This window comes from Anabrus simplex, chromosome 1 (assembly GCF_040414725.1).
Source record: "Anabrus simplex isolate iqAnaSimp1 chromosome 1, ASM4041472v1, whole genome shotgun sequence".
Taxonomy (NCBI): Eukaryota; Metazoa; Arthropoda; class Insecta; order Orthoptera; family Tettigoniidae; genus Anabrus; species Anabrus simplex.
The window spans coordinates 1,497,130,151-1,497,145,293 of NC_090265.1; the positions used below are offsets into that span (position 1 = coordinate 1,497,130,151).

General features: G+C 37.2%; 1 protein-coding gene across 1 annotated transcript in view; it reads left to right on the forward strand.

Moving 5' to 3' along the window:
• Nucleotides 1-161: 161 nt before the first annotated feature.
• The window catches only part of LOC136858442 (uncharacterized), a 257,510-nt gene continuing 242,528 nt past the window's right edge, over nucleotides 162-15,143 (forward strand). Inside the window, exons 1-5 of the mRNA XM_067137987.2 lie at nucleotides 162-325; nucleotides 416-512; nucleotides 591-772; nucleotides 850-1,016; nucleotides 1,107-1,244. Of these exons, the coding sequence (XP_066994088.2) occupies nucleotides 286-325; nucleotides 416-512; nucleotides 591-772; nucleotides 850-1,016; nucleotides 1,107-1,244 (624 nt within the window). The 5' untranslated portion in view covers nucleotides 162-285. The remainder of the gene's footprint in view (nucleotides 326-415; nucleotides 513-590; nucleotides 773-849; nucleotides 1,017-1,106; nucleotides 1,245-15,143) is intronic.

A 15,143-nucleotide genomic window follows, 5' to 3' on the forward strand; every position in this document is an offset into this window, starting at 1 on the left:
AACCATATTCATTTGCCCAGCTGTCATCAACTACTTCACATCTTCTTTCTCTATGGAATGAAATCAGCTGGTTGTTTCGTCATAAGAAGTATTCGCGCGAAATAACAAATTTCGGCACTGTGTAAACTGTATAGACGTGGGTTTTATACTGATGTAGACATTAAAGTTAGCTTGATTGATGAGCTTCGTACGCGAAGAAAGGAATACATTCTGCTACCCCACTGTTAAAAATCACAGCACACAATTTTAAACGTAGGATCTACACGTTACATTTGGTTCTGAAATATGTCACTCATGGACAATCAGCTTGGTAGAGGAATGAAAGGTAGTATCTCTCTCTTAATTTCCTGAAATATTGTTATAGTTCGATGTCTATAGTCCTACTGCATTTTCAGAATTCGTTTTATCATTCCAGAAAAATTTAAAGAATACGCTGTATCATCATGTGAGGATCAATTACTTGAAATAATGCGCGCCGCTGAAGAAATGGACCACTATCCCGTTAAAATATCGTAAGTGCGTGATGATTATAATGATTTTCAAGTATGATATATTATTTCATAATGGTAATGGATTATATTTTCTTGCAGTTTTGGAACTCTGTTTGATACAAGGATAGAACTAGGTAATAGTATACTGTCGAATCCCAAACATTATTTGCCTGTGTTTGACAAAGCATTAATTGATGCACAGGCTTACCTTTTAGAAAAGGAATCTGAAGAAAGTAAAAAGGATTTAACAATCAAGACCAAAGTCCATGCTCGTATTACAGGTATGAATTAAAGTTATATTGTTGATTGGATTTGCACATTTTTTGACAGGTTATTGAAATGTTTATTTTATTTTCAGGTCTACCATTGTGTCCGGAATTGCATCGAACAATATTTCCTAAAAATGATGACGTAGGTAGTTTCTTAAGGGTATCTGGTACCGTTGTCAGAACAACAACACCAAAAATGCTTGAATTTCAGAGAAACTATAGATGTTCAAAATGCAAATATGTGTGTTTAATCAAGGTTAGTTGCCTTATCTTTGGATTCTTTCTTCAATTTTATTTGATAACATTAATCATTCTGCAGTCTTAATGCTAAAATTTTCTTTTATAGGCTGATTATGAGCAGTTTTATATAATTACTCCACCTAGGCTATGCAAGAATCCAGAAGGTTGTCGTGGGACAAATATTGCACCTCTCAAGACCATTGATAATTTGAATTACAGGGACTACCAGGAGATAAAAATTCAAGTAAATAGCTCAGTTAATTTAAGTATAAGTTTAAGTTATAATCATTCATTAATTGTATGCAGTTTCAGTTTGCTGACAAATCTTTCTTTTCATGATACATCATGATATCAAATAAGGATATGCAAATCATATAGTATTTTGTTTATTGCAGCCAGTGGCCATTCATAAATTCTAAAATCTAATCTTAAAACTAAAATACATTCATTCATTGTAAAATTTAGTTAGCTCTTTTTGTTGTCTGCATGACAATGCATGATACCTCTCGCATATGCATCCACGCTGCTGACAAGTACACTGAGAGCTGGGTTCATGTTATCCTGTAGTCCTACAAATTTTGTAGTAGAACCCACGTGCGCAAAGCATATTATCGAGTGCCTTAGGTCTATAGAAATGGTGCAAGCAATGTATAAAAACTGTGTCAGCAGAGAACAGACTCCATTTGGAAAGACAGAATGGTTTAGAAATGAACCTGGGCTAAGACAGAGGGGTACCGGGCGAGTTGGCCATGTGGTTAGGGCCGCGCAGCTGTGAGCTTGCATCCGGGAGATAGTGGGTTCGAACTCCACTGTTGACAGTCCTGAAGGTGGTTTTCTGTTGTTTCCCATTTTTCACACCAGGCAAATGCTGGGGCTATACCTTAATTAAGGCCATGGCCACTTCCTTTCCACTCCTAGGCCTTTCCTATCCCATCGTCACCATAAGACTTATCTGTGTCGGTGTGACGTAAATCCAATTGTAAAAATGAAAAAGTATGTTGTCACTAGAGCCTGGATTTCCACGCACTATCAAATCTCAAAATATGCATGCATTCATGCACTATCATACAGCAAAACATGCACGATAAACTGGAAATATGCACAATCAAAATTCACTTCCTTTTGAAACGTTTGTACAACAACTAATTTCTCCAAATTGCCTTGATTTAAGCTTGTTCGTTTATCTGTCAGCACATCCTTAAGCACAGAAGTTCTACGTCACAAAAAGTTAGGTCAAATTGTACGTCTTTTACATTTTTACTACAATATGTCTTATATAAGCTTTATTATTTATAAGTTTCATATTCTGTATTGATTGGATTCAATGTAATAGACAAGAAAAATGTTCCACTGATCAATACATTTATTGTGAATGAATTATTGCACTAGTACCGGTTTCGGCCTATCTTGGCCATCATCAGCTAGCACACAAATTTACAGTCATTAGACAAAATTACAAAGATGTTACGTTAGAGCATCCGGATGTCTAATGAAAAATGGAAGTAATATATATTGCAGTATGTTGCGTTAAAATATCTCTGATTAAAAGTGGTGATGGTTATAATAAACTAAAACCTATTGATTAAGCATGGACATGAGTACATAAACACATTAAAATATATATGCCACATCATAAGACACTAAAAAATATAGCACATTAAACACATTAAAAGCATGGTATATTTTAAAAACGTCTATTAAAATTTGAGTTCATGTTGCGTTGCATTCATTCTTCAATCCTCTTGTAGTTCTTGTGTTGATTAAGTTGTATTAGGTGATCATCGAGAATGTTCTATGGCTGATATACTTTGTATTGGTATGTTATAAGAACTCTTGTCATTAAAATTTGAAAATTGAGTACTGTGCAATTCAACTGTTGATGTAGTCCAGTAAGATTTATATATACAGCGAGATAGGGTTTACTTTTAGAGCAGTTGGTGGTGACTCCTCTCTCGTCTATGCACGTTATATGGTTGTTATTGTTGTTGCTGTGGAGGTTGTGTACCGATATGTTTGGAGATTTGTTGTGTTGTGCCTCCACAGCAACCTCCACAGCAACAACAATAACAACCATATAACGTGCATAAACGAGAGAGGTGTCACCACCAACTTCTCTAAAATTAAACCCTGTCTCGCTGTATATATAAATCTTACTGGACTACATCAACAGTTGAATTGCACAGTACTCAATTTTCAAATTTTAATGACAGGAGTTCTTATAACATACCAATACAAAGTATATCAGCCATAGTACATTCTCGATGATCACCTAATACAACTTAATCAACACAAGAACTACAAGAGGATTGAAGAATGAATGCAACGCAACATGAACTCAAATTTTTAATAGACGTTTTTAAAATATACCATGTTTTAATGTGTTTAATGTGCTATACTTTTTAGTGTCTTATGATGTGGCATATATATTTTAATGTGTTTATGTACTCATGTCCATGCTTAATCAATAGGTTTTAGTTTATTATAACCATCACCACTTTTAATCAGAGATATTTTAATGCAACATACTGCAATATATATTACTTCCATTTTTCATTAGACATCCGGATGCTCTAACGTAACATCTTTGTAATTTTGTCTAATGACTGTAAATTTGTGTGCTAGCTGATGAAGGCCAAGATAGGCCAAAACCGGTACTAGTGCAATAATTCATTCAGAATAAATGTATTGATCGGTGGAACATTCTTCTTGTCTATTACATTATATAAGCTTGACGAATCAAAATCAGGATTTGAACGGATCACTTTTTTCAACTTATATTTAGCTGCCGCAGTTATACTTCTCCATGGAATGATGGCAGACACATTTGTATCTCCTCAATAACTGGCATTGATTGCCTACTGCGATAACAAAGTGACGAGTGACAGTTCCCGGTAGGAAAATCCAGGATAAGGAAGAGGGTTCTATGCAAAACCAGCTGCTAGCTCAGCAACGCGGCGTCACAGGAATGCGATACAAGTTTTATTTTGTTCGTCTAACACAGATGAAAGAATGAGCCGTCAATGAGTAATGCACAATTTATGGTTCGATTTATAACAATGTATAACTGGGACAATTTAGTCCCAATAATTACACAGATCGATGTGCGGCTTTCCGGCTTACGTCAATGTTTACTCAAGCAGCAGATAAGAACGCGTTTGGTTAATTGGATTATGTACTAATTTTGGTTGTCATGTAGGATGCCAGGAATTCGTTCTCTCAGTTTCTCAGTAATAGATTTTCTGTATAACGTAGAAAAAAGGCCCCAAATTCTGCAAACCAACATTCCTAAAAGGCACTATCATGCAAGTTAGCATTATATATGTGCCAAAGTCACAAGAAAAGTCGTATTATGCAATAATAAACGTCCAAATATTCGCTATTAAATCCAAAATCTTCAAAATATGCATTATGCATGAATTTTGTCCTAAAAAGGCCAAAACATACAAACATGCACGGAAAAGAACGGTTATTTGGAATCGTTAAGCCATAAAACGAATATTTGCAAAGTTTGAGAATTGTAACCAGCTTATTTAAAAACATGCATTTGCATGGAAATCCGGGCTCTAGTTGTCACTTTTTGTTTATGGACAAAATTGTGAAGGAGACAAAGGAAGCATGTGTGAATAGGGAGATGAAATTATTATGTGCAGATGATATTGTGGTCTGGGGAACAAACAACAAAGAAGTACAAGAACAACTTGATGCACTGAACAAGAAAACTTGAAAAGTATGATATGGAAATCAGCACAGAGAAAAGCAAGACCATGGTGATATCAGGAGGATAAAGACAAGAGAAAAGCATTGTGAAAATCTGTGGTCAAAGCCTTGAAATTATTGACAGTTTCAAATACCTAGGGAGTGAATAAATTGCATTATACAAGGCTGGACATGGAGATTTGCAAGAGGGTCCAACAGGGCAATGCATTCTACGAGAGTGGAAGAAACCTTGTCTGGAATGAGGAAGTACCAAGAATGTGTAAAGAGATAATAAACAATGTATCTTGCACCCATATTGACATATGTAGCTGAGATCTGGACAATGACAAGTAGGGAGGAGAGTAGAATTCAAGCTAGTGAAATGTAATACCTAAGAAGTATGATAGGAAAGGTACATCAAGAAACGAAAATGTGAGAAAGGAGGTCGGAATGGAAAACTTAAATGAGAGAATTGATAGGTGAAAACTGAGATGGTTTGGATATGTAAAGAGGATGTAGGAGGAAAGAATACCAAAACAGATGATGGAGATGAAGGTTGAGGGAAAGAGAGCAAGAGGAAGACCTAGAACATGGTGGATCGATCCAATAAAGAGAAGTGCAAGAAGAAGAAACCTTGACTGGGACAGAATGATGGAAGAGGATGGTGGAAAAGGGCCTTAAATGCCCTAACCCAGCAGGAGCTGGATAAGGGAAAAGGAGGAGAATGATGTGTATATGGCAGATCCAACTGATGGTGTAGGTCTTATAAAATGTTACCCTTGCAAGTTCATAAACATGGTTGCAGTGGTGTAAATTTGGACGCAGAGAGTACTTTCTTCAAGTAGGTTGCTTTAACTCTTTCTATGTCTTTGAGGTGTTTTTTTCATCATCATCATCATCATCATCGATTTTCCCCTACAACAAGCTGGGTGCGGGTGTTTATGAGCCTCTTCTAGTTTGTCCTGTCCATCCACAATGGAGGTTCTAACTTTTGCTGCCAATTTTCATCATGTTTGACAAGGTATTTGAAAATTTGCTTTTCCCAACTATCACGAGTCCTCCTTCTGGGCCTCTTACCAATAACATTCCTTTCATAATATGCTCTTGGGGTCCTAATTGGAGCCATCCTCATATGTCCATACCATCGTAATCTGCTTTATTCTAAGGTTTCCAACAGGCTCCTGTCCAATTCAAGTTGTTGCCAAATACTTACATTCCTTATTTTGTCTCTCCTTGTCTTTTGTAGGCATGACCAAAGGAACTTCATTTCAGTGGCCTGTAGGCGACTTTGTGCAGATATAGTCAACGTTGCTGCTTCCAGTCCATATGCTACAATTGGTACAAGATACGTTTTGTGCATCGTGAGCTTGCGAGATTGGGGAAATGAGTTATCCAAAAGTAATTGACGAATAGAGTGGTAGAATTTTGATGCAGCTTGTATTCTATTGCCTATTTCATGGTTTTTGGTATTGTCAGAAGAAATTAAGCTCCTAAGTATTTGAAGATATTGATAATGTCTACTTCATTTTCCACTCGCAGGTGGACTGCTTCAGGATTTCAACTCATCACTAAACAGACGGTTTCAGTTCGGCTGATGATCATTCCCATTCTTTTAAATTCTTCTTGCCAAAGATCTAGTTTATCTTGAACTTCTGCTTCTGTCTCACCTCATAGCATAACATCATCAGCAAATGTAAGTGCATTTGTTGCCTGATCCTTCATTTTCACTGCTTTTATAACCTCATCCATTATAGTAATGAGAAGTGGCGATAGACATCTTCCTTGTTGGACTCTGCTCTTGGTTTCAAAACAGTTTGACCGGCCTCCTTGAATTTGCACACAGCTCTTTGTCTCTCGATATAGTTGTTTTACTCGAGCTATAATGTCATCCGGCACTTTTTTACGTCTCGGACATTCCCATATGTGCTTACGTGGTACATGATCATATGCCTTCTCAGTATCCACAAATACAACTATAACCGTTCTATTCTTATCCCTTCTTCTTCTACTCCTCAACTGTTAGATTGGTGGGTGACATGCATGTCTTCCAAGCGTCTTCTTTCTTTAGCCAATAGCTTTAAAGTGGCACTAGGTGTATTTGCCTTTAATGCCGTCTATAAATTGAGTTCTTGGTCTTCCTTTACTCCTCCTTCTTTCCAGCTTCCCTTTAATAAAGGTGGTGCACCAATCAGAATGACGAATCAAATGGCCAATAAAGCTATTCTTTCTTTTGTTCAAGAATTCAACCAAGATGTGTTTTTCACTTACTCTTTTGAGAACATTCTCATTTTTTACTTTATCAGTCCAAGGTATCTTTAGTATTTGTCTCCAACACCACATCTCAAATGTCCTGAGTTTCTAAACATCTACTTTTCGCAGGGTCCATGTTTCAAAGCCATAGCTTACAATACTCCATATAAAACTTTTCATGCCGGGTTGAGCGGCTCAGACGGTTAAGGGGCTGGCCTTCTAACCCCAACTTGGCAGGTTCGATCCTGGCTCAGTCCGGTGGTATTTGAAGGTGCTCAAATACGACAGCCTCGTGTCGGTAGATTTACTGGCACGTAAAAGAACTCCTGCGGGACTAAATTCCGGCACCTCGGCGTCTCCGAAGACCGTAAAAGTAGTTAGTGGGACGTAAAGCAAATAACATTATTATTTATTATTATTAAAACTTTTCACAAAGTGCTTCCACAACTCTAAGTTAACATACTTCGATGTTACTAGAGACTTCTTTTTTGAGAAGGCTTCTTTTGCCTGTGCGATTCGAGTATTTACTTCCCTCGTACATTTTCCATTAGATGTGATCAGGCTCCCTAGATATTTAAATTCCTTTGCTTGGACTAATTTCTCCATCCATTAGCACATTGACGGTTCGATCACCCTCCCTAGTGCATACCATTACCTTGGTTTTCTTTTTGTTTATTCTCATATCGCACCTGTCTTGTAGTAATTTGTTTATCTGATTTAGTGCCTTTTCCATTTCTCTTTCATTCTCAGCTATCTGGGCTATATCATCTGCAAAACGTATGGCACTGAACAGTTTGCCAGTAACTTTTATACCATGACTGTTCATAGCTAAAAATTCTGTAATGCTTTCTTCAATGTAGGTGTTAAATAAAACTGGCGGTAGTCCACATCCCTGTCTTACTCCCTTCCCAATTCTTACTTCCACTCTTTCCTTGCCAATTAATGCTGTCTGGTTCTTGTAAAGTTGATAGTGTTCTTCTGTCCCTGTAGTCTATTTTCAGCTTTCATAGGGTTTCAAACAGTACATTCCAGTTTACATTATCAAAGGCTTTCTCTAAATCAATGAAAGCAATTACCACAGGTCTATCAATTTCCAGGGACTTTACATTAATTACTCTGAGACTTAAGATGGCTTTTCGTGTACCTCTCCCCTTCCTAAATCCAAGCTGTTCTTCTGAAATATTATCTTCTACTTTTCTCTCAATCCGACAGTAGATAATACGTGTTATGATTTTGGAACCATGGGAGAGGAGGCTCAACGTTCTATGACCCTCACACCTCTGTGCTTTTTTGGTATGGGAATAATAAACATTCTTGTTCCGTATGATGTTCATCATGTTCTTTCTTGTTCGAAACTTGTTTCTATATCTCGGCGCATGCTCTCTCACTGTTACCTTTCGCCATATGTTCGTCTATGTCTTTGCACTTCTTTTCATGCCGTTCTTCCCTTACTTTCTTTGCTTCTCTATTAATCTTGTTTCTAAGTCTTGCATATTCTTCATAGTTTCCTCTTGCTTTGCACTTCCAACATTCTTCCATTAAATCCAGTATATATCCAGTGAGGTTTGTATACCACCTTTTCCTGTCTACTGAAATATGCCTCAGCTGTTTCAGTTATTTCGTTTTTTATTTTGTCCCATCTTTCCTGTATATTTCCAGACATCATCTTAAGGTCAATTCTTTTGTCAGTTTTTTCTTTGAACTCATTTAAAGCTTGCTTGTCATGTTTTACCTTGCTAATATTCCATCTCTTATAGGGTTGTTTTATAACATTTCTTCTTAATCGTAGTCGACTCTTCATCAACACCAGATTGTGATCTGAATCCACATCTGCACCCAGATAGCTCTTACATGATTTGGCTTGGTTGCGGTAATGGTCTTTTATCAATATGTAATCTATCTGATATCTGTCATCATTACCTGGCATTGTCCAAGTGTATCTTCTTCCTTTTGGTTTTTCAAAGCAGGTATTGCCAATAAACAACATATGACTTCTGTAGAACTCAATAAGCCTGTTTCCTCTTGCATTCATATTTCCAAGTCCATACTTTCCCACACAGTTGTCTACGTTACCTTCTTCTTCAACAGCATTCCAGTCTCCCATGATGACTAGGATATCATCTTTAACTTTCATCAGTACTTCCTCCAGTTGTTCATATATATATCTTCCACTTCATCATCAGCATGACTCAATGTAGACATGTATGTCTGTATTAATACTGTATCCTTAGGTTCTGTTTTGAGTGTAATCATGATAATTCTTTCGCTAAATCCCCAAATGCTTCGGACTTGATTCACTAGTTTTCGTTTTAAGATAAAGGCAACTCCATCCGTTCCCATTTCATCTCCTGAATAAATAATTCTGTCATCACCACTCCAGAAGTCTCCATTATTTGGCCATCTCACTTCACTTAGTCCTAAGACGTCAATCTCAAGTCTATCCATTCCTTTTTGACATTTTCCAGTTTTCCAGTCCTTTTGAATGATTGAAAATTCCATGTTCCCATTTTACATATTTGATCATTTCTTGGAATTTTCTTACATTATCCCCTTTCGGAAATCTGAGCTGGCGACTACTTTACCTCTTGATTCAAATTGAACTTGGGAGGACTTCATCATACATGTTTATTCTTAGGATATCCTGGGGATCTTTAATGCAGTGGTTTCCTCTTGCCTTCTGCATCCTATGCCGTTGGCTATCTAGTGGCTCTTCCGCCTTTAGGGGTAGTTTCCCATCCCAAGGACAAGAGGGTGCCCTGAACCTCCGCCCTCCAAGAAGGCCGTTGGCACTTGGTAGAGGGAGACCTCTTATACCGGTGGTCACTTGGTCCATGGGTGCCAACCGGGGGTTTGCTCTTCCGCTCTCTGTGCCGTTGGGAAAAACATTCTTTCTCTTCCACCATTGAGATTGTTGACCATTTTTGCCTAGTAACCGTATATAGGGGCCTTATAACAAGGTACTACCATCCCCTGCGAACCATGTGAACTTGCCGCGGTGGGGAGGCTTGCGTGTCCCGATGAAGCAGATAGCTGAGCCACAGGTACAACCATATCGGATGGGTATGTGTTGAGAGACCAGACTAAAGAATGGTTTATCGAAAGGGGGGTAGCAGCCTTTCGGAAGTTGCAAGGGCGGCAGTCTAGATGATTGACTGATATGGCCTTGTAATAACATGCAACATGGCTTAGCTGTGTTGATACTGCTACGCGGCTGAAAGCAACGGGAAACTACAGCCGTAACTAACTCCCGAGGACATGCAGCTCTCTCTGTATGAATGATGTACTGATGATGGCTTCCTCCCGGGTAAAATATTCCGGAGATAAACTAGTCCCCCATTCAGATCTCCGGGTGGGGGCTACACAAGAGGGGGCGATAATCAGGAAGATGGATACTGACATTCTGTGAGTCGGAGCGTGGAATGTTAGAAGTTTGAATCGTTGTGGTAGGTTAGAGAATCTGAAAAGAGAGATGGATAGACTAAAGTTAGATGTAGTTGGTATAAGTGAAGTACGTGGATCAGTGGTAGAGTGTCGGCCTCTGGATCCCAAGATAGCGGGTTCAAACCCGGCAGAGGTAGTTGGATTTTTGAAGGGTGGAAAAAAAGTCCATTCGACACTCCATGTCGTATGATGTCGGCATGTGAAAGATCTCTGGTGACACATTTGGTGTTTACCCGACAAAATTCATTAAATCTCAGCCATAGACGCCCAAGAGAGTTTCGGTTTACTCGGTCTGCCATCTAGTGGGGGCCTAGAGTAAAACGGAACGTCGAAATTGATGAGCAGGCAGCCAGATGGCGTCAAATTGAAATGTCTGCACACGGTAGCTGAGGCCATTCAATTATTATTATTATTATTATTATTATTATTATTAGTGAAGTACGTTGGCAGAAAGAATAGGATTTTTGGTCAGGCGACTACCGAATTATCTTACATGTTATAATTCTCTTATTTTGGTCCTATTGAAATGTACAATTAAGTCAAATAAATATTAAAGTTTAATTATTCCACCTATTCAATACATAAAAAGAGATTTTAATAAAAAATTAAATCTGAAAATAAAATTATAGGGACATTTTTCGCCCTTTAATTAAGGGCATCTTCAGCCTTAATCTCAATCTGAAAGATAATTAATCAGGTACCTGATTGTAATTAAATTACATATGAATGTGAAGATGAGAAGAAGAGATAGAATGATAGGACATATCTTAAGACACCCAGGACTTGTTCAGTTGGTTTTTGAAGGAAGTGTAGGTGGTAAGAACGGTAGGGCTAGACCAAGATATGAATATGACAGACAGATGTAGGATGCAATAGTTATGTAGAAATGAAAATGTTAGCACGGGATAAGGTGGCATGGAGAGTTGCATCAAACCAGTTTATGGACTGATGACTTAAACAACAACAACAACCATCTGGAGCCAGATGGACCCTGGTTTTTTATGAGGGTAATACTCCTGTTCCTTCTTCCCCATGATGATCATTGCCATTCTTTTGAATTCTTCTTGCTAAAGATCTAGTTTAGCTTGAACTTCTGCTTCTGTTTCACCTTATAGCATAACATTGTCAGCAGATATAAGTGCATTTGTTGTCTGATCCTTCATTTTCACTGTGTTTATAATCTCATCCATTATAGCATTCTTGTCGAAAAATAAGGTCTAGTGTTGACCTACCGAGCTCGATAGCTGTAAGATAGGAAACTTAAAAGGGTCCACCTTTTCATTACAAATAAATGTTATAAGTTTATTTACAACATTATTATTTATTTATTTATTTATTTATTTATTATTTATTTATTTATTTATTTATTTATTATCTATTATTTATCATTTATTATTATTTATTATTTTACAACATTATTTACAACATATATAGCTGTAGTCACTTAAGTGCGGCCAGTATCCAGTATTCGGGAGATAGTAGGTTTGAACCTCACTGTCGGCAGCCCTGAAAATGGTTTTCCGTGGTTTCCCATTTTCACACCAGGCAAATGCTGGGGCTGTACCTTAATTAAGGCCACGGCCGCTTCCTTCCCACTCCTAGCCCTTTCCTGTCCCATCGTCACCATAAGACCTGTCTGTGTTGCTGCGACGTAAAGCAACTAGCAAAAACAAAAAACAAAAAAAAAAAAAAAAAAACCTGTTGATCTGTTCGCTCTAAATCCATGTTGTTCTTCCTTAAGTTTGAGTTCAACAAATTTTCTGACTTTTCTTTCCTGGATGATCTCATATAGTTTTAACCCATGAGATAGAAGGGTTACGCCTCTATAGTTGTTACATTTTTTTCGGTCACCTTTCTTAAATAGAATAATCACTCCTTGCCTCCAGTCACTGGGGATTTCATTTTCTTCCCAAATTTTATTTAGTACTCTGTACAACCCTCCAGGACACTGCCCTTGAGGCGGTCGAGGTGGGATCCCTCGCTGAGTCCGAGGGAAAAACCGAACCTGGAGGTTAAACAGATTATGAATGAACTAACTCTGTATAACCATTGTATTCCAGGTTCTCCAAGTGCTTTGATCATGTCAACACTGAACTCATCCAATCCTGCAGACTTGTTGTTTTACATTTTACATATTGCTGATCCCACTTCCAGCCAGGTCAAACTTTCTACATTATAATTTTTAGGGTTTAGAGTGTCATCTTTTGTGTCGTCAATTGTATTACAGTTCAGTAAGTGATTGAAATACCTACTGAACTCCTGTAATATTTAATTTCTAGTTACCTCTCTGTTTGGAAGCTCTACTGTGTTGATAGTACTATTATCATTTCTTTTGTTTTCAGTGCTATTTGTGTTTGTCTTGCCCTACTCTATTGGCAGGATCTTCTTTGCAATTCCATTCTTCACTGTCAAGTATTCCTTTGACCTGTGATTTTTTTCTCTGTAAAATGATAGTTTATCCTCAATTTCACTTGGATTTCCTCACACTCTGGCATGGTACAAAGCTCTTCTTGTTCCATTTCTAGCTTTGACAGCAGCTTTTACTTCCTCATTCCACCATGCTGTTTCTTTGGAATTTCTTATTTGGCTCTGCCTTCCACATATTCTCTCAGCTGTCTTCACCAATACTCTCCTCAGGTTATCCCATTCCTCATTTGCAGATCTGAGATCTTCTTTTGGTAACATCTTCTGAACATTTTCTTGAAGGAGGGGTAGTTCAGGGTGGGTTAGGAAGGTGGGTTATTGGAGGTAGAAAATGTGGATAGGAACTTTGTAAGGCATGGAAAATTGAATTATCTCCTTTAGTTCCCTATCTTATCCTTTCCCATCATCTTTTAACTTCAAATCTTTTTAATCTTCTTTTATCTACTAATCCTCTTCCTTTATTAACTTATTCTATCTTTTCTTTTCACCTCTCCTAAAAGCAAAAAACAAAAAACAAAAAACAAATAAAAACCAACCTACTTCCCGAATTGAACTGTATACTAATATACTACAGTGCCACCTGCATATTGGGTCTTCACATTCAAATTTAAACTCATGCCCCTTGCGCTGACTTTGACTACTTCAATTACGACCTGAATTTTTACCTTCAAGAAATAGTGCACTGTGCATATACGTTTTTCATTTGTTTCCGATATTGCGCTTTTTAACATTTTTCTCTTCACAATTGTTTTTTTGCGTCAACTGTTATAAAAAATCTACAAGATCTAGTTACATATTCCAATTATATTGAATTGTATTACATGTATATGTATATGTACATTTCTGCGACCGAAGCAAGTATTGGATCATTCATCAAGTTCCGTTGGCGTTTGAGAGCACAGTGCTTGACGTTGAATATGTCGCGCTGATCTTTGGGAGCTGCCAATTTACTTCAATTGAGCTACTCGTCTTGGGCTCCTGCAAGATTTTGGATCTTCTTATTTGTTGGATTGTGTTATGACTTCGCGCCTAATAGTGTATGCAAGCTGACTCATCTAACTGTTCTCTGCTTCTTGTAAACATTATGAGACGATGTTGAACTTTACGTGTGCTATGCTGCTGCTCAGAAGATTGTGCCTTGCTTCTTTTAAGTGACTTACCTTCTACTTCTTCTGAATTTTACAGTGCCTATCCCCGTTGTTTTACATTGCCTTTTCAACTGTTTTTGTGGGGACTTGATCTTTTATTTTCTTTCTTTCTTACCTATGCATTGTTTTTTGCGTTTTATTCGGCTGATGATGACCCGGATTGGGGTCGAAACCGGTACCGATTCCACTTATAATGAAATAGGAATGTAACACTACATTTCGTATTTATTTGTATTGAATAGGTTGAACTACCTTATTTATTATTTCAATTTAATTGTGATACATTTCAATACAGAACATTATGAAATTTTTATTTTTAAATTAGGCATTTTTGACGTACGGGAAGTCTCATGCACAGTACTATTTACTAACTTTCTTTAACATTTTATTTCAAGGGAAAAAACTCGATCATTTCTTCCAACAAATGTTTCAACGGGGTTAATAACGCCCAGTTGACCTTCTTTTGGATCCAATTGATTACCACTCCAACATGATTACTGACATCAGCTAGCTTTGACACAACATTTTATCGTTAACAATGTCTCCACAAGAAGTCCCATTTTCTTTTCTACGACTTTCAGATATATCAACCGTACATATTTTAACATATTTGATACGCTCACACTTCTGTTTTAATTAACTGACAGTGATTTTACTATCTTGAACTCATGCTATGGAATGGAACAAACATTCTCCCTTGGATGATTGTACTTAAACTCAAGGCCGTCACAGTCTTAATGATGTATAAGAAGAGGGTCCATTTTGGTTTTAAATGCTCAAATATTCATGATTAACCACGTTTTAATCTTCAAAAACTGTTAATTCACAGTATTTTTAACATACTTTCTGTGCAATATCGTTATTTTAGACATTATAGTATAATATTTTATGAAATCATAGTCCAACATTTTACTCTATAGTTTATAAGATTAGAAAGATTCCATATCCATTAATTTTTAAGATTGATATAGGCTGATGATGCCCGTTAAAAAAAAAGGGTGAAACATGTACCTATGACTTTTATGTATGATGTATAAATTTTAACCACATGAAATAGTGGATTATATTGTATTGCATTGAACAGTTGGATCTATAAATATTATAATAATATTTGAGATATTTCTCATGCCTATCGCACAATATCTACACAAGCAGCACCTGTCATCACTGAATAGAGCCCCTGT